The sequence below is a fragment of the Phascolarctos cinereus genome, unplaced genomic scaffold (genome assembly GCF_003287225.1).
Source record: "Phascolarctos cinereus isolate Bilbo 61053 unplaced genomic scaffold, phaCin_HiC Scaffold_4;HRSCAF=312, whole genome shotgun sequence".
Lineage (NCBI taxonomy): Eukaryota > Metazoa > Chordata > Mammalia > Diprotodontia > Phascolarctidae > Phascolarctos > Phascolarctos cinereus.
In genome coordinates this window covers 699,733,336-699,757,530 of record NW_027555847.1, presented here as the reverse complement: position 1 = coordinate 699,757,530, position 24,195 = coordinate 699,733,336, and the positions used below count along the sequence as shown (strand labels likewise).

Sequence of the window (24,195 nt, the reverse complement as noted above, 5' to 3'; positions counted from 1 at the left end):
AGTAGCCAGCCTAGTGGTGATCAGCCTCTCTGAACCTGAGGACAGTTCTCAGTCATTGACCATGTTTTCAGTTTAATGAGCACTCCCTGCCCAAGCTTGGACTCGTTTGACCTGGAGAGCTTAGATTACCTCCATGCCAAAATGAGGACTTTTATGGAAGAAAGGAAGAAGGAAAGAAAACAAGTACTTATTTAATGCCTCCTAGGTGTCAGATACTGTGCTAAGGGCTTTACCATTATCTCATTGATCTTCCCACAGCTGGGAGGTAGGTACTGTTATTTCCCCATTTTAATGAAGAGACTGAGGCAAACAAGTGACTTGCTCAGGGTCACACAGGTAGGAAGAGACTGAGGCTGGTTTTAAATTCAGGTCTTCCTGATTGCAGGTCCTGGGCTCTTATCTAGTGTGTCACTCAGATGCTAAGATTCCTATTTAGAAGGTTTTTCAAAATGTCATAAAACATTTTCATTTCAACAACTTTTGATTGAATGTTTCTAAAATGTTTTTGGTATCTGAAGCCCTATACCATCTTTATTTTGCTTTTGTTGTGTTTATATGTTTTAAGGCTTTGTATGTTGTGGTACTGTGGTTTTTAGTTGTTAGGCAAATTGGTGATAGAGTCAGGAAGACCTGGGTTCAGGTCTTGCCTCAGACACTGACTTCTCTGAGCCTCAGTTTCTTCGTCTGTAGAAAGGTAGTTCTGAGGTTCAAATGAGGTAATGTGTGAAGGGCTTTGCAAACCTTAAAACACCATGTAATTGCTAGCTGTAATAGTTATTAATTTGTTTATTTTTACAAGGGGGATTAATGTTCTTAAGCAAAATCATATGTGGTTAATAAATTTTAATTTGACATCTGTGAAAGAGGTTATAGGACAGATAAAAGTGTTAGCATCGGGCATTTACATTTTTTTTCTTTGTGTTTAGGCAAGTTAGGAAATCCACCTTGAATCCCAATGCAAAGGAGTTCAATCCTCGTTCTTTTGCTCAGGTAATTTTATGGATCTGTTTGAGATTACATAAGGTATGAAGTAAAGTATCCTTAAAAATTGGGCCTTATGGTTTCCTTTATCTTCTTTCTGTTTGGTGTGATAATTTTATTATTTATTCTTGAATTCTGTAAACAATATGTTAGAGACATAGATGCTATAGCTGCAGTGTACTTGTTATCCCATTGATATTTTTGAAATGTTACATTTCACCATAGATAGAATTTTTGATATTACTTTTATTTAAAAAAATGTACTTTTACAAGCATTTATTATCTGTCCCTCCCACATCCGCTTACCAGTAAAAGTAACACATTCATAACAAATGTATATAGTCCAGCAAAATTAGTTCACACATAGGCCCTGTTCCAAAATATACCTTATCTTGCATTTATAGTTCATCCCCTCTCTGGTAGAAGTTGAGTAGCATGGGGCAGCTAGGTGGTGCAGTGGATAGAGCACTGGCCCTGGAGTCAGGAGGACCTGAGTTCAAATGCGGCCTCAGAACAGACACTTGACACTTAGTAGCTGTGTGACCCTGGGCAAGTCGCTTAACCCCAACTGCCTAAAAATAAAAATGAAAAAAGACTGAAACACTTCAGTTTCATTTCTGTGGGTTCGCGCTTTACTGTTGTATGGATCTTTCAGAGTTGTTGGTTATTTTTTTTTAAATACTGTCATTGTTTAAATTTTTCCCCTGTATGTACTTGCTTCACTCTACATCAGTTTGTAGAAGTCTTCCCAGTTTTCTCTGAAACTGTCCGTGTCACATAAATTAATAAATGAAGATCCTCTAAAGAAACTTTGAATTAAATCATTTATCTGCATTGACCGTATAACTGGAGTTTGGCAATCCATTTAAAACTTTATGTAACTTTATGAATGAAGGTAGTTTCTTTTAGGCTCATGTCAAGGTTTTCCTTTTTATTATTTCTTAATCATAAAAGTAAACATTGAGAGAGTAGATAAAAAGCTAAGTGTATTATTAAAAAGATCAGCTTTTCACATTTGCATAATTGACTCCCATTTTGTTTTTGATAGCCAAAGCCTTCAACCACTCCCACTTCACCTCGTCCTCCAGCCCAGCCAAGCCCTTCCATGGTGGGTCATCAACAGCCAACTCCGGTATACACTCAGCCAGTTTGTTTTGCACCAAACATGATGTACCCGGTCCCAGTGAGCCCGGGCGTGCAGGTAAAGCTTCATATGGTTGATGTGGAGCTTTCTTCAGTGAATTCTGGGTGTTCATTAGTAGCAGAATAAAGTGAAGAGCCTAATCCTCTTGTTTACCTCGGGCATCCTTCAACTCCAAACAGATTGAGTTTGTGGCCTTGCTTGGATGGGGTGGCAAAAGTGGAGTGTTGTACAGTCGTTTTCTTCTGTCCTTTAGAAGTTCACAGGGAGTCGTGAGTGATATGTTAGACATTTGGACACACACTGTGTTTTCCAGGAATGATTTCTTAGTAGAAACTATGTAGTGAACTCCAATACAGGATTTACTGTAATTTTTAATTTGTTTATCAACATGTCAGTGTTGACTGAAGAAACATGAAACCTTCAGGAGACAGAAACAAGTGACATTTGACAGAGTTTATATTTTGACTTAAAAAATGATAACTAGTTAATGTAACATAGGGGCTTTTTTATTTAAATGAGTAAAATCTTAACCTAAAATTCTCTTTTTTCTTTTCACAAGCCTCTATATCCTATACCTATGACGCCCATGCCAGTGAACCAAGCCAAGACATATAGAGCAGGTAAAGGTGAGAAGAACATTACCTGGGTTTGGGTTCGGTCTGCATGTTGCATGATCTGAAGACCTGGATTTGGAAATAATTGGTAAAACATGTTGTGGTTCAGCGTTCCGAGGATGGACAAAATGGTGCGTTGGAGTGTTTGCATTGCAGCTTAACCACTTAATCTGGGTGATGTTGGGCAAGTCACTACCAGACCTCTCCCGGAGCTTTCTGACTCTAAAGCAGTCCTCCCGTGAGTTCCGGTGAATTCCAAGACATTGGCAGCAGGAGGACGAGGGCAGTGCATCCTGCAACCAGCTTCAGCAAACTTTGGGATTCTTAATCGTTTTGTGTCATGGCTCCTTTTGGTATATGGTGGGGTGATGCTGGGCCTGAGGTCAGGAAGACCTGAGTTCACGTCGCACTTCAGCCTCTTACTAGCTGGGTGACTTTGAGCATATCGCTTAACCTCTTTCTACCTTAGTTTCCTCAACTGTAAAATAGGGATAATAGTAGCAGTTCCTCCTAGGGTTGTTGTGGAGATTCAGTGAGATACTTATAATGCGCTTACTCTTACTAGCACAGTTTCTGGTGGTGGTTGTCCTTCATTCTTGAAGAGGACCAAATGACATCATTATGTCAGGGTCAGGGTATAGTGTGTCTGTGACTGATGAGACTGATACAAGCTGGGAAGGCTGTATCATAGGCTGGGCACAAAAAGTCTTTGTGAACAATTAGAGTGGAAATATCTCTTAATTTGCTCATTTCTTTTGAACTACCTCAGTTCTGCTTCAATCATAGAGCACAAAGCCTTCTTTAATGTGGGCACTCCATGCTGTGTGGTCCTTTGCCAGTGTCTCTCATGTCACTTGATCCATTCCAGAATTCTTTAGAGAGACGTCGAGAGGGTCCTTGTATTGCTTTGTCTCGCCTCCCAGTGAGCACTTTACCTTGTGTGAGTTCTTTGTAAAATAGTCTTTTAGGCAAGCATACATCTGACATTCAAACATGGCCAGCCGTTGGAGTGTTCTCTCTGCAGTAGAGTTTGAATGCTTTCCAGTTCAGCTTGAAAAAGTACTTCAGTGTCTGGTACCTTATCCTGCCAGGTGATCTCCAGGGTCTTCCTAAGACAATTCAAATAGAAGTGATTCAGTTTCCTCGTATGGAGCTGATAGACTGTCCAGGTTTCACAGGCATACAATAATGAGGTCAGCACAGTGGCTCTGTAGACCCTCAGTTTGGTAGGCAGTCTGATACCTCCTTCTCTTCCACACTTTCCTACACTTTGCTTTCCAAACACCGAGATAGCTCTTGGCAATGCATGTGTGTACATCCCTGGAGACTATACTGCCCAGGTAAGTGAACTTTTCGTAGTATTTAAAACATCTCCATTTGCTGTAACCAATAGTTCCATGTATGGCTGGTGTGGTGCTGGTTGGTGGAAAACCTGTGTCGTCTAGATGTTAATTGTTATGCCAAATTAGCACAAGCAGCAGAGAAGCGGTCCATACTCTGTGGCATCTCAGCCTCAAAGGCTTCATTGAGAGCACAGTCATATGTGAACCAAAAGTCATGTACTAACTCTCTGTTGACTTTAGTCTTGGTTTATAGCCCTTTGAAGTTAAATAATTAACGTTCAGTGCAGTAGTGGACCTTGATCCTGTTTTCACCCTCAAGCACACAACAAACCCCGTTTCAGTCATTCTTTGGCTTTTCTGAAGCCACACTGCCTCTCAAGTAGATGTCCATCTTCCAGCTGAAGGATCAGCCTATTAAAGAGGACTATGGCGAGAATCTTGCAAGCAGTGCCTAAGAGGGAGAACCTCCTTCTACTCCCTCCTCTCCCTCCTCCCCCTCCCGTGATTGTCACAGGACAGACTTTTTCCTTTTCCTGTGTTTTAACTGCAGGGTAGGATCCCTGCCTGCCACAATAAGCAGGCCAGGGTTGGGGGAAGCAGACAATTTTAGGGCACATTTTCTATCCCCTTCCTTGTGCCAGGAGGTGAGCAGTGCAGTCCTTTTAAAAAAAAAGGGGGGGGTTGCTGAATCCCACTGCTGCTTCAGTCCAGTGAGAAGATGACCCTATGGCCTGGGCCACCTGTGTGCAGGCTTGTGACTGCAACTCCCATTGGATCTGCCTTGCCTTATCATTTATGTGTTGCCACAGTTCCTAGCAGGCATTATATACATTTTAATTGTATTAGTATTAGTCTGGTGAAACATATGGATCCCCTTCATAGAATAATATATTTGTTACGTCTATAAGCAAAAGATACTAAATTTGAGTGGACGTTAGCAAAACAAAGATGTAATTTTTTTCTCATCCAAATTTATAGATACACTGAATAAAGGAGCCTATCTTAAAAAGAAACTTTTGGGCTCCTGAAAAATACTACTAAACTTTAACTACCTTGTCAATAGAGATTCCATGATTTTCTGTATTAATGATTACTTTTCTTATTTGAGAAATAGAGTAGTTAATAGGGAATAGTTCTTTGCAGAAATAAGATAAAGTTGATTTCAGAATATTTGATGTTGATAATTAGCTATTATAATTTTATTTGCATTTTCCTAGTAAAAATATTAGCAGTTAAATATTAAAGTTTGAATTAAGAATAATTTTGTAATTTCTACATGAAATTTTTTAGTAGATTTGCAGAATCCTCTAGAATACACTCATATCCCCAGGCTTTTGTTCCCTGTACTGAAAAATTCCACTTTTGGCTTAAGAATATTTTTTTTTCAGATTTTATTGACTTATTTATTTTTAGTTTTCAACATTCACTTACACAGGATTTTGAGTTCTACATTTTCTCCCCATCTCGTCACCCCACCTCAAGATGGCATGCATTCTGAATACTCCTTCCCCTAATCTGTCCTCCCTTTTATCTCCCCCTGCTTCTCTTATCCCCTTTCCCTTCTATTTTCCTATAGGGCAGGATAGATTTCTATACCCAATTGCTTATGAAAACAATTTTGAACATTTGTTTTTGAAACTTTGAGTTCCAAATTTTCTCTCTCCCTCTCCACCCACCCTCACTGAGAAGGCAAGCAACTCGATATAGATTATACATGTATAGTCATGCAAAACACATCATATTGTGAGAAACTAACTATATTTCCCTTCATCCTATCCCACCCCCCATTTATTCTCTTCTCTTTTTTGACTCTGTCCCTCCTCAGAACTTTTTGCTTCCGATTACCCCCTCCTGATCTGCCCTCCCCTCTTTCTCTCTTGTCCCCTTCTCCCCTATTTTCCTGTAGGGTAAGATAGATTTCCATACCCAATTGAGTGTGTATGTTATTCCCTCCTTAAGCCAGATCCTATGAGTATAAGATTCACTCATTCCCTCACCTTCCCCCTCTTCCCCTCCACTGTAAAAGCCTTTTTTTGTCTGTTTTATATGAGATAATTTACCCCATTCTACCTCTCCCTTTCTCCTTCCAATATAATCCCCTCTCACTCCTTAATTTTATACTCTCGATATCACCCTTTCATCTTCAACTTCCCCTTGTATTCTGTTTATCTATCTGTCTGTATATACATACATAAAATTTTTTCCCTCCCAACTACCCTAATACTGACAAAGGTCTCATGAGTTACAAACATCGTTTTTCCATGTAGGATGTAAACATTTCAACCTTAATAAGTCCTTTATGATTTATCTTTCCTATTTACCTCTTCCTGTTTCTTTTGAGTCTTCTATTTGAAAGTCAGATTTTCTATTCAGCTCTGGTCTTTTCATCAAGAATGCTTGAAAGTCCTCTATTTCACTGAATGTCCATTTTTTACCTTGAAAGGTTAGACTCAGTTTTGCTGGGTGGGTGATTCTTGTATCTCCTTTACCCTCCAGAATATTGTATTCCAAATCCTCCAGTCCCTTGATGTAGAAGCAGCTAAATCTTGTGTTGTCCTGATTGTGTTCCCACAGTACTTGAATTGTTTCCTTCTGGCAGCTTGCAATAGTTTCTCCTTGACCTGGGAACTCTGGAATTTGGCTACAATATTCCTAGGAGTTTTCCTTTGGGGATCTCTTTCAGGAGGTGATCGGTGGATTCTTTCAGTTTCTGTTTTGCCCTCTGGTTCTAAAACATCAGGGCAGTTTTCCTTGATAATTTCTTGAAAGATGATGTCTAGGCTCTTTTTTTGATCATAGCTTTCAGATAGTCCAGTAATTTTTGAATTATCTCTCCTGGATCTATTCTCCAGGTCATTTGTTTTTCTTTCTTTTTGTTGTTGTTGTTTTTCTTTTGTGTTTTAATTTTTAGGCAATTGGGGTTAAGTGACTTACCCAGAGTCACACAGCTAGTCTAGTAAGTGTCAAGTGTTTGGTCTGAGACCGGATTTGAATTCAGGTCCTCCTGACTTCAGGGCCGGTGCTCTATCCACTGCATCACCTAGCTGCCCCCAGTTGTTTTTCTGATGAGATATTTCGCATTGTTTTCTATTTTTTCATTCTTTTGGTTTTGTTTTACAATGTCTTGATTTCTCATAAAGTCACTAGCTTGCATTTGCTCCATTCTAATTTTTAAGGATGTATTTTATTCAGTGCACTTTTGGACTTTCTTTTCTATTTGGCCAATTCTGCTTTTTAAGACATTCTTCTCCTCATTGGCATTTTGGACCTCTTTTGCCATTTGGGGCTATTTTCTTCAGTGTTTTTTTGGGTCTCCTTTAGCAAGCTGTTTACTTGTTTTTCATGATTTTCTTGTGTCACTCTCATTTCTCTTCCCAATTTTTCCTCTCCTTGTCTTACTTGCTTCTCAGTGTAGGAGCTTTGACTTCATTGTCGTCTTCTGGTTGTATGTTTTGATCTTCTTTGTCACCAAAGAAAGATCCTGTGGTCTACCTTTTTTTGCACAGTTTGCTCATGATCCCAGCCGATTGACTTATAAACTCTTTGAGAAGGTAAGGGTCTGCTTCCAGTGTGGAGAATGTACTGTCCCAAGTTTTGAGGGTTTTGTGCAGCTATTTTCAGAGATATAAGGACCTGTAAATTTTCAGTTCTTCCAAGGTGGTGCAGTGAAAGGTGAGGTGTTTACTCCTTTCCTGGCCTGTGCTCTGGTTTGTGAGTGATCACAAACACTCTTTTTTGCCTTGGAATCGTGAGGAGGATTCTCTCTGCACCCCCACTACAAGCTCCACTATGCCAGCACTCCTTGTCACCCCAGGATTGCCACCCATAACTGTGACTCAGATCCAAGCATGGGCAAAGCAAGAGAATCCTGCCTCAGCACCAGCAAAGAGATCCCTGCAGTCTACCTCTGATCAGCCACTCAGTTCCTCCTCCGAACTCAGGAAAAGCAGCTTCTGAACTGGGGCTGGGACCGAGCTTCTCTCTCACCATGGTCACAGACTTTTCCTACTGACCTTCTAAGTTGTCTTTGGTGTTTGTGAGTTGAGAAGTCTGGAAACCACCACAGCTGCTCGTGATTCAGTCCTTTGAGGCCTGCTCCAGGTTTACTGAGGCCTGTTTTGTGTGTGCACCCATGCTGAACTGTGCTCCTCTCCCAGACTGGCGCAATAGACCTTTCCAATCCATCATCCAGGTTGTCTTGGGCTGGAAATTTGTTTCGCTCTGTCTTTTTGTGGGTTCTGCTTATTTAGAATTTGTTTAGAGCCATTTTTTACAAGTATTTGGAGGGGTTTAGGGGAGAGCTCAAGCAAGTCACTGCTTTTACCTTATACATATATTTTAAAGAAGGTAAAGAAAAGGTTTCATTTCAACAGTTCTTAAGGTGCCTACTTGTTGAGACACTGTACTGGATGTTGTGGATACAAAACCACAAAATAAGATCAGTTATTGCTTATATTCTAATGAAATAAGTCATGTTTTGCTGCTTAGATTTTCAGTTGTCAGTACAGTTTCTAAAAACCATTTTGGAAAATGCTATGTAAAGTTATACTTTATCAGGTAATTACCTATTTTCTATTCAGTGAGTAAAAGAAGTGTGATGCCAGAGGACAGGGCATTTGTGAATGTGTTGAAAGGAAGAATCAAACTTCATCTAATCATAGTCAGAAATTGGAGAAAAATGAGATGTACTGTTGCCTTTGATCCATGTACAGGTTTCCTCTTTGGAAAAAAAAAATTTAAGGTTAACATTGGGCTTAGTCATTGCTCTCTGCAAGGGTAAACCATTTTTTTTTTTGTCATACATACTTACATATATGTTTTCTTTTATGTGTACAAAGACAGCATGGGCTTCAGAATCACAAAACCTTTTTTGAATTTCAGCTCTGCATCTTACTAGCTCTATCATGACCAATCAATCTCCAAACATTTATTAAGCACCCTCAGCCCTGGGGATCCACAAAAGAGGCAGAAGAGAGTCCCTGCCATCAAGGAGTTCACATTTGAATGGACATGCCACTTGTATATCTCTGAGCTTCTGTTCCTGACCTGCTTCCCTGACAGGGCTCTTAGATGGAGAGTGCTCTGGAACCCATCAGCCCTGTATGATCTGTTCTCCTGCCACTCACCTGCGATTTTTATTCTTTTGAGATCACTGTGCATCATGGGGAAATTTTTTGAGAGTGGAGAATGGAAAGGAGTCCGATCCTGTTAATTCCATTTGGTGTAGGAGGCTCCCAGGGTTGAAACTCTCCCTTTTGTTCTTTGGCTCCTTACAGTCTTAGCGTTTCCTGGGTCATAAAGAAGTCAAGGGACTTACCCTGCCTCACTTCCTGGCCCCATTAGAGCAAGGTCTTCTGAAGCTGAGCTCCTGCTCCCTCTTCCCTGTAGCCCGCTACCTCATACGGGGGGAATGTAGGGGGCCCTGCTTTTTAAGGAATCAGAAGATGGGCTTAGGAAACACAAGCAGCTTGGGATACTGAAATCACTTTGCTTCAGGATTCCTCATCTGCAGTCTGGGGGAAGCTGGATGGCATAGTGGATAGAGCACCAGGTATGCAGTCAGGAGGACCTGAGTCCCAATCTGGTCTCAAGCACTTAACTAGCTGTGTGACCCTAGAAAGTCACTTAACCCTGATGGCCTTAAAAAAAAAATCCTACCTTCAGAATTTCTCAGCTGCAGTCTAACCTGCTGTCCTCTTCTAGTTCAAGTCTGCCCAGATTACTCTTTAACTATTGTACCTGCCAAAGAATTATAGACTGCTGGTCTAATTAAGCGGGCTACTCATCAAATGTCCATCTAGAATTATGTCTTTTTTTCTCCTCAGTTTATCTAGTATGTGCAGAACATAGTTGTAAATAATTGAAGTCTCTTATAGCAAGTGGTCAAAGCTTGCTTTGTTCCTGGACAACATTAGTGATGCAAAAATAACATCAAACAAATCTAATGGGCAGATATCTGTTCCTTTAATTGGGTGTATATCTCATAGCCTAAACTTGCTTTTTGGTGGTGTTGAAAAATCAGTCCCTCTCCCAAAGTAGAAAAAACATGTCAAGAAAAGCTATTTCTATCAAAGCTGCTGTCTTTAAGAATAAAGAAGAACATGGGCTACAAACCACAGTGGTCATGCCATTGGAGAAGTTAGCAAAAATTAGAAGACACACCTCCAGAGCCAGTAGTAGTTGAAGAGTCTTGGAGTATCCAGGAGTGTAAAGGGCACAAACTTGGGTGAGGTTGGTTTTTTCAACTGAATGTCAAATTCTTTAAAGATTCAAAAGCTATTTCTTCGCATCACCTACTCCACCTGAATCACAGTATGGTTTTTGTCTAATATTCCTTAATATATAGCTTAGATACAATCACCTGTTTCTAAGAATTTAACTGTAGCAGAGAAACAAGGCCTTCATCAGCTAATTCATCGTATTACACATTTTCCTTGGATTCAGTGTTCAAAAGCAGAAGGTACATGATAAAGCACTTACACTTCATTTGACTAAATTGAAGAAACGTAGTACACAGTGTTGGAAAAGCGCTTCCAGACATTGCAGAAGATGGACCCCTCCCTTTAGGCTTTGGAGCTGAACAGGCAACTTGGATTCTGCTCAATGTCTGCCTGCTGAATGTTGCTGATGAGACTCATGGGCCTCCACTGCCGGCTTCTGCCTGGTTAGGTTCTTCTGGCTTCGATGGCATGGATAAAGGGAGGGACAGCCTACATTTGTCAATATGCCACATCAAGAAATGAACATTAGAAAGGAGAGAGAAGATATCAATCTGGACAAGCCTTGGGTTTTCTGGGGTCTGAAGTTTAAAAAATAAAGCATCAGAGGCTTTAATGAGAGAGCTTGGTCTAATCGTGTAATGGATAGAGTATTGGTGTTTTCTTCCGTTCCTTTTTCCCTTCTCTTCCATTTCTTTCCCTTAGATCCTTTTCTGATAATAAATTTCTTTTTTTCTGTATCTGCTGGATATACTGTGCAGGTACTTTATTCAAGGCTGTGAAAACCTTGTTCTGCTTTAGTGGTAATTTTGGTAGTTTTATGTTTTCCTATTTCTTGTCATAATTTAGGAAAAATGTAAGGCTTCATCAGAGTTTAACATTTATCTGCATTGGTGATAAAACTAAAGTCATTTAAAATTCATTTAGTACATTTTTAATTTGTGGATCATCTTGGGCAAATAATCCAGCACCAAGAGGGCCACCACACCTGTTGGTGATGCGCTTCTGATTAATTCGGTAAAGTGTTTCTCATAACAACAGACAGGTCTGTTAGATCTGTAACAGTTACCTCCATGCCGTGAGAAAACATTGGTATAGGACTATCTAAACATCGTCTTAATAAACCAGACTTTTAAATATATCTAATTTAATAACATAAGGGAAGGAGTAAGCACACTTACGTGCTGAGCAGCTGTGCTAAGCTCTTTACAAATATTTCATTTGATCCTCACAACCATTCTGTGATTTAGGTATTATGATCCTCATTTTACAGATAAGGAAACTGAGGTATACTGAGGTTAAATGATTATTGCAGTCACGTAGTTATTAAGTGTCTGGAGTGGGATTTGAACTCATCTTTCTGATTCCACGTCTAGTGCGTGTACCACCTACTACCTCTAAGGAGCAAGCTGTGTCAGATGTGTGTGTGTGTGTGTGTGTGTGTACACGCGTGTGCATGTACACAATAAGAAAATAACTGCTTGAATCTTTTTCCAATTTTATTTCCTTTCAAAGTGAAACAAAAAATGGAACATAACAAATAACAAAATGACGGGGGAAAAACAACAAAAAATACCACATCAGACAAAACCAATCTTCTCCTATCCCCACTCTACATCTTCACCTTTTACGTCTTTGGGCTTACGAGAAAGTGATTTCCTAATGTCAGTTTCTATCTTTTGTAGTACCAAATATGCCACAGCAGCGGCAAGATCAGCACCCTCAGAACACCTTGATGCATCCTGCCTCAGCTGCAGGCCCTCCCATCGTGGCCACGCCGCCAGCCTACTCAGCACAATATGTGGCCTATAGCCCTCAGCAGTTTCCTAATCAGCCTCTTGTTCAGCACGTCCCGCATTACCAGTCTCAGGTGAGTTGTCCCTCCTTAACCGTTTTCATTTTCCTTCTATCTTTGCGTTTGAGTCGTAAGTATCACTTGATAGGTTCTTGTTTCTCGTGATATTGCTTTTATCCTGTGTAGTTTTATAGCGAAGATTTCCTTCTGCTCCCTGCTATTCCTTACCCAAGATAAAATGACCACTTAGACTGGAAAAGAGAATGTTTTCTTTTGTAATTTTGTGTGTGTATGTGTGTGTATGAGACAAGCTTGATGCTTTCAAATGCTTAATTTATTGTACAATATAGCTTCTGAAGAGTGTTTTTGCTAGACTCTCATCTTTATCATATAAAAAGTTAGTGAATTTTTTCTTGCTTTTTTACTAGATAGCAACAATCCATTTAAAAGACTTAGGGAGAACAAGTTTTTCTTTGTTTAATAGCGCTATAAATGTTTATTCCCTTCCCTATTAAGTGAAGTCTCCTTCTGAAATAATAGTTTGTGAAAAGCTGCGGAGTGAAGACTCTTGACATCTCAGTCATTCTATTTTGACATTTTATGTGGTTTTTTTTATATGTTTTGTTTGAATACAGCATCCTCATGTCTATAGCCCTGTAATACAGGGTAATACCAGAATGATGGCACCACCAGCCCATGCCCAGCCTGGTTTAGTATCCTCATCAGCAACTCAGTATGGTGCTCATGAGCAGACACATGCGATGTATGGTAGGAAACGTTTTCATGTTCGTGTTGTTGTAAATTTTATGAGATGATTTTTAATCTCTTTAAAGCTTTGAAAATGACTGATTTTTTACAATTATCTGGCATCCCAGAACATTAAGGATTAATAAACTGCAGAAAAATGGATATAATTCACCTACCTGGTTTGCTTTTATCACTCTAGACAAATCACCAAATTTCTCTGTATTTTCATATGTAAGGTGCAGGTAATGATACTTCTCACTCCCTTTTCCTTGGGATGTTAAGTAGAGATATGACAACATATATAATGTACTATGTATGTTATTTTAAAAGGTGCTATATAAGCTAAAGTGTTATCGTTATCACGATCTTCATCTTTTGTTTTTTAATTAAGGCATGCTTAAAGGTGACTTAACCATGAAATACTTTTGAGATGATAGGAAAAAGAATCCCCAAATGTAGACCCCTAGTTTATGCTATATATCTCGTTGAATTCTAATGGGACTTAAACATTTTTTAAAACCTATGAAAAAGATGGAAGGAAATGGAATAAATATGCTCATCTCTATTTTGAAAGATAAATGTCCGGCAGTATGGAAAAGACTATATCAGATGTGTACATTAACATAATTGGGTACTGTGATGTATAAGTAAGATTGATAGGTACAAGCAAAATACTTCTGAAACAAGATACAAAATACTGAAAAGACTTCTGTGAAGTAATGTAGTGAAAAAAATCAGAACCACAAAAAATATCCTACAACCAAATGAGTGAAGCTAAAGAATCCTGCTGGAGGGGGAGACTAGAAAAAGTGGTCGTAGTTTGTACATTGCATTTAGTTAATACACGTAGGGGTTGAGGAAGCTTAGTTATACTGATGTTGTCATAGAAAGTTTATAACCGATCATTTAACTTTTCAAAAAATTGCAGATGTCACTGATAGCTTTTGGTACTGTTGACATAAAGTCAGGATACTGCATCAGATGTGAATAGCGAAAGGTTAGGGTTTCTGTATATTTTGAGACCGTGGTTTTGGGAGTCATTATCTTGAAATATAATCTTAATAAATTAAATCTAAACGCTTATATGCCATGACTATACTTTAGCATAAACTATTACACTATCTAAAGTGTCTGATCTTATCAAGTATATAATAGTATTTAAAAGCAGCAATCTTAATCTAATTTTGTTATTTTGATAAGCCTTTGTTTAAGCCAACCCAGCAACTTTCTCCTTTTGAAATTAATGCAAACTATTACAAATAATATTTAAAGTAAAATTTCTATTTGGCTATGTATATTGTAATTGGATTTACCAAATATCCAGAATCTCATTAATATATTAGCTCTTCTTTGAAAGTAGGCAGCCACATTATAGTGAAATGTAGTCATTCCTGTGTAAGAGTACACTGGATTACAGATTTTTTAAAAAATCAATCCTTCTAAGGTCTGTCTTATGTGGGTTCCTTCCTAAGCCAATAAAGATATCAACCCCTCAGTACCTTAGTAATCCACCTTGAATTATCATGGCCAGGAAACTATGATTTATTTGACAGTCCTCTGGTGATGAGTCTTCTTTAATGTAGTCAGGCTGTACTTGAACCCCAAACCGTTGTAAGACCTTTTAGAATTTGTAGTCTGCTGGCACACCGTTTGAAACCCAGGATTTTAGTAGTACTTAAGCCAACAAAATTGGTTTTGACATCTAGTCCAAAGGAAAAAGTGTTAGGAGAGGAAGTTTGCTATATCAAAAAAAAATAATAATGTGCTTTTTTGGTACTTTTGTTTGACTTAACCTAATAGTAGAACAGAGTCATTGATTCAACTTCCAATGGTCCTGTTCAAGTATCATTTTAACTATAAAGTTTATGGAACCTCAGACGACTTTTTGTTTCATGTGAGGAATCTTATCTTCTTTTCATTGTCAATAGAAAAATATAAGAAGCTCAGACATAGACAATTTCTAGGGCTTCTCTAATAGGATTTTTATGAAGGATATGAATTAGAAAGCAGTTTACTGAGTCATCTTCCACTTTAGCCATTTACAAATCCTATTTCTCACCCATGTGAGAGTCAAAGCTAATGAATGTTGTTCAGGCTCTGTAATAATAATTATTGTGGGGTGGGGGAGGATGGTGAGGCAGTTGTGGTAAAGTGACTTGCCCAGGGCCACACAACTAGTAATTTCTTAAGCTGAATTTGAACTCCCATTCCTCCTGATTCCAGGGCTGGTGCAGGCTCTGTAATTCTTAATTGAATCCATTTTTCAACCAAATTGACTTTAAGATCTCATGGCATAAAACCTAAAGCAACTCTGCTCTTTTGGGTTCTTATTCTCAATACTAAGGTATTTAAGTCAAACTATACAGACTCTATTCTAAAAGCAGGCCTTCCTGATGCAGTTTATGTACACCATATTGTTTCCTTGCATGTTGAGTGAACCTTGGATTGGAAGAGGAGTGAAGGTTTTCTGTACTGTTTGCTTTAGCTGCCATTCTAATCGTGATCAAAATCAGCTTTTTTTTTTTTGGTATCATTGGATTTGTGATTTTACAAGCTAAAAAACTGCCATACTTTTGCTAGCTGGCTCCATCTTCTTTGGGATAATTGTACTATGATCATTGAGTAGTAGATTACAGATGCCATGCTATTGACAGTATCTGTTATAAGTGATTAGAGATTTTTCTTATGCCTCTTACATTATCACTTGGTTTTCTCATTGGTTTTACAGTTTTCCAACAGTATATCATGTAATATATAAACTCTGATTGTGAATTTTTATAGAGCTTAATTTTTCCAGAATTTTAAACCTCCTTTGCTTTTAAAAGATCACCATTGCCATTGAGGCTTACTATTTATTTTCAGTCATGGTTAATATTGTGTAGGCGAAAATTATAGGCACTATTGCCCAAGTGTTCTTTAATTTTCATCACATACTTTCTGTTAGATTGGTTGATAAACAAGCTTATAAGCTTTCGGTCAACTGCCTTAGTAAATGTTTTGTTATTTTAAATAACAGAGAGATGTAGACTCATGAAGTATTTCCAATTCTGGCATTTGTTTTCCCTGCCATATCTTAAATATTATTAGTATAATAAGTAGGGACTTGACTGACTTGACCTATTACCTCTCTTTAAACAGCCTTTAGTCAAACTGCTACATTTTTGTCAGTGGCACTTTGAAGAACTCTAGTTGTAATTCACGATTTCATTGTTCTTACCTTGAAAAGTAAAATGGGCGGAGGTAGTCAGTCTTATTCATTATCTCCAGGCATGGGATTCAGTATTAAGTTACTTATCCAAGAGATATCTGTACAATATCTGTAAAAGCTAGAATTCTTCAAAGGTTTTTCAAAATCACTTTCTTGCAACTTAAATACATTTCACCAGCCTTTCAAGTGGTTACAGTGCTTAGTTTAAAATGTTCAGCGGTGGTGTCTTAACATTTTTGATGGGTATTTTTGCATGTTAAAAAGTATGTAATTTCCTAGTTCCTCTCCCAACCTCTGCCTCCCTTTGTTCCCCAAGATAACCATATACCAGTCACATGGTGTTAACTATGGCCTTTAGAAAAAAAATTGAATGTGTTCTCTTACTGCTGACTTTTGATTTTGTCCATTACAACAGTATGGGGTTAGTAGTATTAGTAGTGTTGCGGTCAGTATGGTGAATACCCGTATTTTGAAAGCAGCATTCTGTAGGCCGTGAGGTGTCCCACTCAGATTTGGGTAAATAGCAGAGGTATTACAAAAAAGCAAGACTTGTGAGATGCGGAATAAACTTAGTATTATGTTTTTTCCCCTCTTTAACATCGGGAAACAACTATCTCCCCAGTACTTTTTAGTGATTTGAAAATATTGGGCTTCGTTCTGTTTGGAATGAGGATTTGGAGATTCTGTATTCTTGTTATTGAGCTTTTCCTTCGGGTTACCACAATCCAAAGTGAAATCTAGGCAATAGCTGTTTTCTTCACAATTATATACTGCACATTTCATTGGTCATGTGCTATTTTAATGGGGTCCTCTACTATTTATTAAAGTATTAAGACCCAAGTATGAAGAAGTGTGTTCGCATATTGGTTATTTTAAATTAACATAAAGCCCTTTGGAGCAAGGCATAATTATATAGCTCATCTTTCCTTTACACAACAATCTTGTGTTTAAAATGTAACATCTTAACAAGACAGTCTAAAGAATTTTAAATGTTATTGAATGTTGTTTAGTTAATTAAAATTTCTAACATATATAAAGAATGCTCATCTGAATATTTAGTGTTCCTTTTTTGTCCTTCATTTTTCCATCACTCACATTTATCTTAAGTGGTTCTTTAACAGTATTGTTCAACTGAAAATGTTGCAGATGTATGCTTGGATATTGTCAGACTAGATGGAACCATAAATTTGATAATTGCTGATCTTTGAATGTGTGTAAATGGCTATATATCACTCAGGTTATGAAGCCCCTCTTGTGGGCCAGGCACTGTCTTAGGTGCGCTGGGGATAAAATTATAAAGGCTAGAGCTACTTCACCCCCTTCTTAGGAGTGATGTCTCTCCCTTTGTCTGGTCCTCCAGTCCAGCTTGTCTGTTGTTCTGTCTCACGGTGAAATATGCTCTCCTATATTTAGCCACTGGAAAATCTGAATTCTTGTATATTTTTTGTATTATTGATGTTGATAATAGTTATTAAGTGCCCACTGAATGATACCTATAAACTTCCTTTCATAAAGTTATAGTTTCTATAAAAATTGAATGTTTGTAATAGATGTGATTTGAATTAGCTTGTGTGAATTCATAGGTAAATATCTTACTTTGGTTCAAGAGTGGTCTTTTGTTACATATTAATTTTATTCCTTTCAATTAGCAAATCAACATGTGGACCTGGACCCACCCCAGTACAGAAGAAAAGTGACTGTTGGGGTAGTGCCATATAATTTTAGTTAATTTAGTGATAATATTTTGAAGTGCTGAATGTCAGTAATAAAATAAAGAAAATTCTGCATGAAAGCAATCTTGAAGAAAGTGATTGAATGTCATCCTTTCCAGAACATTAGGAAAGTGCACACCTAAAAAGGCTAATTTACCTTTCTATTTTCCAAATTCAGCATGTCCCAAATTACCATACAACAAGGAGACAGGCCCTTCTTTCTACTTTGCCAGTGAGTTGGGTTTTTTATATTAATTTTGATTGTACAGGAAAACACATTTTAAAGATTATATGTTAGAGGAGTAGACTTGTTGAATAATCTTGTACCAGACAAAGGCATTCATTAACATTCTTAAAGCAAAAGCTAAAAAAAAGTCATGATACCCAGTTTATAAAAGCTGGAGTTAATTGGAAAAATTATTTAAGACACTAATTTATGTATACCAAGCAAAGATATTCACAGTCACCAGAAATGTTGGAATAGTTTCTTGTTCGAAGATTTCAAATGCAGTTAAAAAATATAAAACCGGTTCTTTCATATTTTATCAGGGTAAGTTATTGTGTCCTTAAAAAGGAGCTACTATTTGGGGACCTTAGGATTCAACCTGGAATTTTTTTTCTCTGTTTAAATTTTCTTTCGAAGTCTCCTGGTTAGACAGATTTTTCTGAATAACTTTCTCAAAGCAGAAAACTTTTACATCTTTCTTTTGATAAGATATGCTATATTTTATATAAATGAATGGTAATAAATTGATGGTTTTAAATATATAGGTGGAGGGAAGAACAGATATGTCCTGAGCCAGCTTGGAATGAAGTGGGAAGAAATTTCCTAGCTTTTTTGTGTCATAAAGAAGACACAGAGCCTCCAAACCCCCAAATGTATAATTTTCCAATTGAAAAGCCAAATATTTGTATCTGGCAAAGTGATGGATTTGGACTTTCAAGAACCTGCCTAGCGATGCTTCATTTGCATCTCCAGAACAACTTCTGTTACTCTTTAAAGACATATTAGAGTAGTACTTGGATAGGTAAGAGAACAGACAGGAAATTGCTTAATTAGTACTTTTTTACTTTGTGTGAAATGTCTAATAGATTCTTTTCTTTGTATTTGGAACCTTTGAAATGATAAAGGTACTCTACAAACCTATTGAATATCATATTCTTTTTAACAGATTTTTTTTAATTTAAAGTGTATATTTTCCTAAAGTATAATATGACTTGGTATCCAAAAATTACGTTGCTAAAATAGAACTTAGTACGTGCATATTTTGATTTGGTATATGGACATTTTAACAAGTTTAATCCTTTAATAGATACTCTTTAAAATGGAGTCTTGCTGTATATATATATGTATATATATATACTCTTAAAGGGAAACTGTATGTATAGGTTTACAGTATGTGAAAGGCATTGTCAGTTCTTTATTACTTAAATTGAGGTCTCCATGGTAGTTATCCTCACCATCTTACTGTCTCTGGCAGTAGTCTTGGAAGTTTTCTGGTAAGTAGCTGAAAGGTCACAGTCTTTAATCATCAATACCTGAGGTATAATTGATTCAGCAGAATTTCCCCCTTGTAAAGGGGAGACTGTCTTACGTACTAACAGTTGAGTTGCTAATTCTCATGTCCTTTATGACTTCCTTTTTTCCCCCTAATGTCAGGTCATATTGTTATGGTTTATTCTAGTTACCTTTCATTCACTTTCTAAATAGTTTCCAACATCTTTTCTCTTCCCCTTTTTCTTCAGCATTAATTTGAAACATTTGGGTTTTGTTTTTCAAATCTGTGCTGTATTAGAGAGCTGTGCTCTCCCAGCTTGTGCATCCAAGGTCAAGATGGCAAAACTGCTTTTAAAACAAAACACAGTCTTATAATTATGAAAATTAATTGAATAAGGTCATGATGGTGACTTTCTGTTTGTAAGCTGTTTTATTACTTGTCTATAGTAAATCAGATTTCAGAACGCCCATTCCCTCGCTAACTTGGGTGGTGGATCTCTGACCTAGCCCTGAGCTTTTTTTCTTCTCTAGCTAACTACCATATGAGGTAGTGCTGCTTTGCATGGCCATAGATGTGAAACGTTAGAGCTGGAAAGGACCTTCAATCTCTGTCCTCCCCAGAAGCTGCTATGGAAGTCCCAGTCAGAGCTAACTGAATATTTGATAAAATGAGCTATAAATGATGTTTAACTGCTAAGGACTAGTCAGAATACCAAAGGTCATTTATAATTTTTCATTGACTAGCTAAAGTAGATGAATTTAAATTTGACTTAAGTTACTTCAGAATCTGCTCTACCTCTTCTTCCATCTACTGTTGCTTTCTCTTATTCTTTTTCTCTTATTCTCTCTTCTTCCTCTTTTCTCCATGTATGTCTCACATTTACTCCTAGTATCATATACTGTCCTTTCCACTCTCGTTTCCTTTTTTCACCCCATTTCTGTCTCTTTATTAATTGGTCATAATTTAGAAACGAAATGTATTTTTACTATGGTGTTTGGCAAATATTGCCTCATAGTCCATTTTCCTAATTAAAAAGGTAATGGAATTTTTAAAGTTTTTATTTCTCTTTTTAAAATGAATATTCCCTTCCCTAAACCCTCAAGTTGCTTTTAACTTATGTGGCCTTCCTTCCCCCTTCCCCATCCCCCCAATTTCCTCCTTCCAACCCCGGAACCCCAGTGGTAATTCATATAAATATATTAGGTTCTAGAATGTATTAGAAAACTGGGTTTTAAATTATAGAAAGCAATGTTTTTTACCCTCTAGTCAGTAAAAATAATCTTTCTTTGTGTTTGTTATAGAATTATAGATTTCCCTAAGGCCTGACCCTTTGTGGGGAACAAATGATCTAAATTCTATTACCAAGAGTAACAATTTGATCTTGACACATCTTTTTAACTAGAGTAAGGGGAAAGAAAATGCCCCTAAGAACCAGAGAGTAACTTTTCACTTTGTTTAAATAGTCAACTTGAGAAAATATTTTAAACTAGAACTTCTTAGTCATTATTTGCATCATGAAATTCATTTTAAAAATATGCCATGCGATGCTGGCCCCACCCCCAACCCCGCCCCCTTTAACCCTGTAGGTCTTGGTGCCTTTAAACTTCTATTTTACTAAAGTTTTGGTAGGGAAAAGATGTGAGTGTTTCTGTCTTTGTTTGAATTTTTTTTTTAATTTACAAAAAAGTAGCAGAGTGAATCTATCGAATAAGAGCATTTGAAAATGCTTGTGTGAACCTGAATGTTTCCATTACATGTTGAAAGTTGGGGTATGGATTAGCCCTTCTAGAAGTATTTTTTATAGAACATAATACTGATTGTTCTTATTTTTTTGATTCTAGACCTATAAGAATAAGGGATGTTGGTATTTGAAAGAACATAATCCCTCCATAATAAAAGATCTTTAAGTTGGATTGAGTAATAATTTTAGATTTTAAAACCTACATTTATGAGTTTTATTCTTACTCATTAACTTGCTTAATTTGACATATTTTCAACATAAATGATTAGTATAGAAGCCAGGATTTTTGTTAATGGAGGTTATTAGTAGAGAAACTTGTCCCTTTTTTTTTAAATCAGTGCTCAAGTGACAAAAGTAGAAAAAGGCTCCTCAACATGATTTTATGCTTAAGAATTACACTTAATTCTGTGTATGGTAAAAAGCCTTTTTCCTTGGTCTTATTAGTCTTTGTATGCTATGTGCTTTTAGTTAGAAGCTAATTACAAACAACAGGTTGTTGAGAAGTTAATTCCAGGCCTTTTGGGTAAAGTAAATAAACCAGAAAACTTAATAGGTCTTTTTATCCAAGACCCTCACCAAAGCGCATTAATTGGGTTTTGAGTGGTTTGTGGTGTTCTTAGTTGGCCTCTGCATTACTGCAAAGTGATGCTGTGTGTAGTTTCCCTATAATAGGAGTTGGATCCTGCTACAAATGAGGCATTGAAGAAGTTTCTTTTAAAGAGATAAGAAAGAGTCACCTTTGTTTGTTGGTTTGAAATTGTTAGAGACACTGAATGACTAAAGACTGACTTTGTGAAACTTATCTTTTTAAGTCAAATTTAGCTACTTCAAAACAGAACCTGCCATTCTAATATTATTTGTATAAAGTTTTAGTAAGGACAGGTAAGTCAAATTAAAAACTCAAGACCTTTCCTGTCAAGTATTTCCCCCCCTTATAGCTGTGGAGAATTATAGATTCTAAGAGTAAAAACTGCTGCTTAGACCAATAGCTACACAGCTGTGGAAAAAGGAGAGCAAGCTTGTTGAATGGGTATGGATATTGGTTTTTAGTTAAGCCAATACTTTCATGGAACTGGAGGACTTCAGAATTTCTGTGTTTTGACCCCTTGATTCTAGAAATGATACCTATCTCATCTCTTTCACTAAAAAGTCCAGACAATGAGAGGACATAAATTTCTTAGCGTGTAGAAGAATACAGCGAGAAGAGTGTTGGCTCTGGAATTAGAAGACCTGAGTTCAAATCCTCCCTCCAGCCTTAATTACGTTTGTGATCTGCAGCTAGGCTCTTAGGCTTTTTGGGGCTTAGTGTCCTCATTTGTCAAATGAGGGGGTTGGACCACATGGCCTCAGAGGTCCCTTCCAGCTCTAGCTTCCGTCCTATCACCCTTCTTAGCACATTCCAGCCTGTCTTGTGTCTCAGAGTCAGAAAACTTCTCCTGATGGAAAAAACCACATCCCTTTTGTTTTTAACAAATTTAAAATCCTCATCCCTGGGAATTCAAGTCCAATGATGCAGACTGTGTTTCTGGCAATGGATGCACAGGTGATCATGACATAACATAGCAGAGGCTCTTGGGTGTCTTCTGTGCCATAGGGGAAACATGACCAAGTTTCATGGCCCTTGGTTTTCCAAAGCCCTGTATCATGTGTCATAACAGTGCTTAACTCTTGTTTCATGTACCTAACCCTCTGCATGATGTTCATTGTTAACTCCACAGTCACCTAGTCAAGTTAAACTTCAGAACAGTGGATTGATAGCTAAAGGGAAGGCTTCTTTTCTGCCTAAAATGGACCATTACAAGTATTTGTAGCCCTCAATATTGTGTGTTGAGAGACTGTTTCAGGGTCATTGTAAGAACAAGTTCAGCTTTTGAGGGATTCTGGGATTTGTGGGTTAATGCAGATGCTCACATAGGTGAACATTTTGTACTCTGTGCTTACTGTAGTCTCAGTCTGATTTATATTGGTTTCAAATATGCTGCCTTTGGAAGCCTTGGGCAATAGAAGAAACTTTTTTTTTCTTTAGTAGTAACCAAAATACAACTTAGCCTGGCACTCACCAAGATTTTTGTTCCTGTCTCTAACAAACTAAGTTTTACATTTAAATTTGCTCTTCTAATTTCCTTGGTGACTAGCAGCTAAACCCCCACCTTGAAGAATGGATAGTTTTGAATGGTGAATTTAATTTTTCTTTGCAGTTCAGAAAATTTTATTATCTCCATGTTACAAAACGATGGTGGCTTGTGGGGTATTCTCCATGAAGCTTTACAGGGTGGCAGAACTGAGAAATGTTTTTCTTTTCTTTTTTTTAAATCAGCTAAAAGAGATTTTCTTCATTTGACTGTAGGGAAAACCTAAAGATAGATCTTCATTGTTAATTCAGAATATTGTGCTTGGTTTTTATAGAGCCTTAATTGTTCAGGGTGTATACCTGTGTGGGCATTTCGGATACACACCCTAGATAGAGAATATGTGCACATTGACTACTGTAAAGCCAACACCAGAACAGTAGCATGGTGAGGTTAGCCAAATGAAGGCCTAGCAGTGTATTTATGATTATACTTGAATTGAAATTGTTGTATTATATAGATAAATATGCACAATTCCATATGTGGTTTGCCTACACTTTTAAGTTTTCTTTTATAGTATTTATTTTGTTAAATTCAAGTGAATTCGATTTCAGAATGTTTTAGACTGATCATCAAAATCTCTATTAAGAGATATGTTAATAACTCTTGTTAGTAGTTTACACTTTAAGAAAGTGCATAGTTTAATAGATGCCAGTTGTATAAGTGAGATCCTCTTGAGAAAATGGAGATTGGTAATGACAGAAGCTAGACATATTTGATAGTTAATGAGAGTTATAAAGGAATAGTTAATATTACTGTGTAAAACAGTGGCTAGAGTCTTCCTTTTTTTTCTTTCACTTTAGTTTCTACTGGTTCCCTTGCTCAGCAGTATGCCCATCCTAATGCTACCCTGCACCCACATACTCCACATCCTCAGCCTTCTGCCACCCCCACTGGACAACAACAGAATCAGCATTCGGGAAGCCACACTGCTCCCAGCCCTGTGCAGGTAAGGAGAACCATATGGGATGAGGCCTACCCTGCCAGAGTTTACAAAAGCATGTTGGTCCAAATACATGGATGGCACAATATTTTCCATTGTTATTTGAGCCAGTGTTGAAAAT

General features: G+C 37.4%; 1 protein-coding gene across 6 annotated transcripts in view; it reads left to right on the top strand.

Moving 5' to 3' along the window:
* The window catches only part of ATXN2 (ataxin 2), a 110,682-nt gene that overhangs the window by 81,461 nt on the left and 5,026 nt on the right, over positions 1 to 24,195 (top strand). For 3 of the 6 annotated variants that reach the window (XM_020970179.2, XM_078154308.1, XM_078154307.1), the window contains 7 exons: positions 927 to 990; positions 2,030 to 2,182; positions 2,685 to 2,751; positions 11,986 to 12,170; positions 12,731 to 12,863; positions 17,941 to 17,994; positions 23,935 to 24,080. In XM_020970179.2, coding sequence (XP_020825838.1) covers positions 927 to 990; positions 2,030 to 2,182; positions 2,685 to 2,751; positions 11,986 to 12,170; positions 12,731 to 12,863; positions 17,941 to 17,994; positions 23,935 to 24,080 — 802 coding nt within the window. The remainder of the gene's footprint in view (positions 1 to 926; positions 991 to 2,029; positions 2,183 to 2,684; positions 2,752 to 11,985; positions 12,171 to 12,730; positions 12,864 to 17,940; positions 17,995 to 23,934; positions 24,081 to 24,195) is intronic. The other 3 variants (XM_020970180.2, XM_020970182.2, XM_078154306.1) reach the window with 3 other exon arrangements.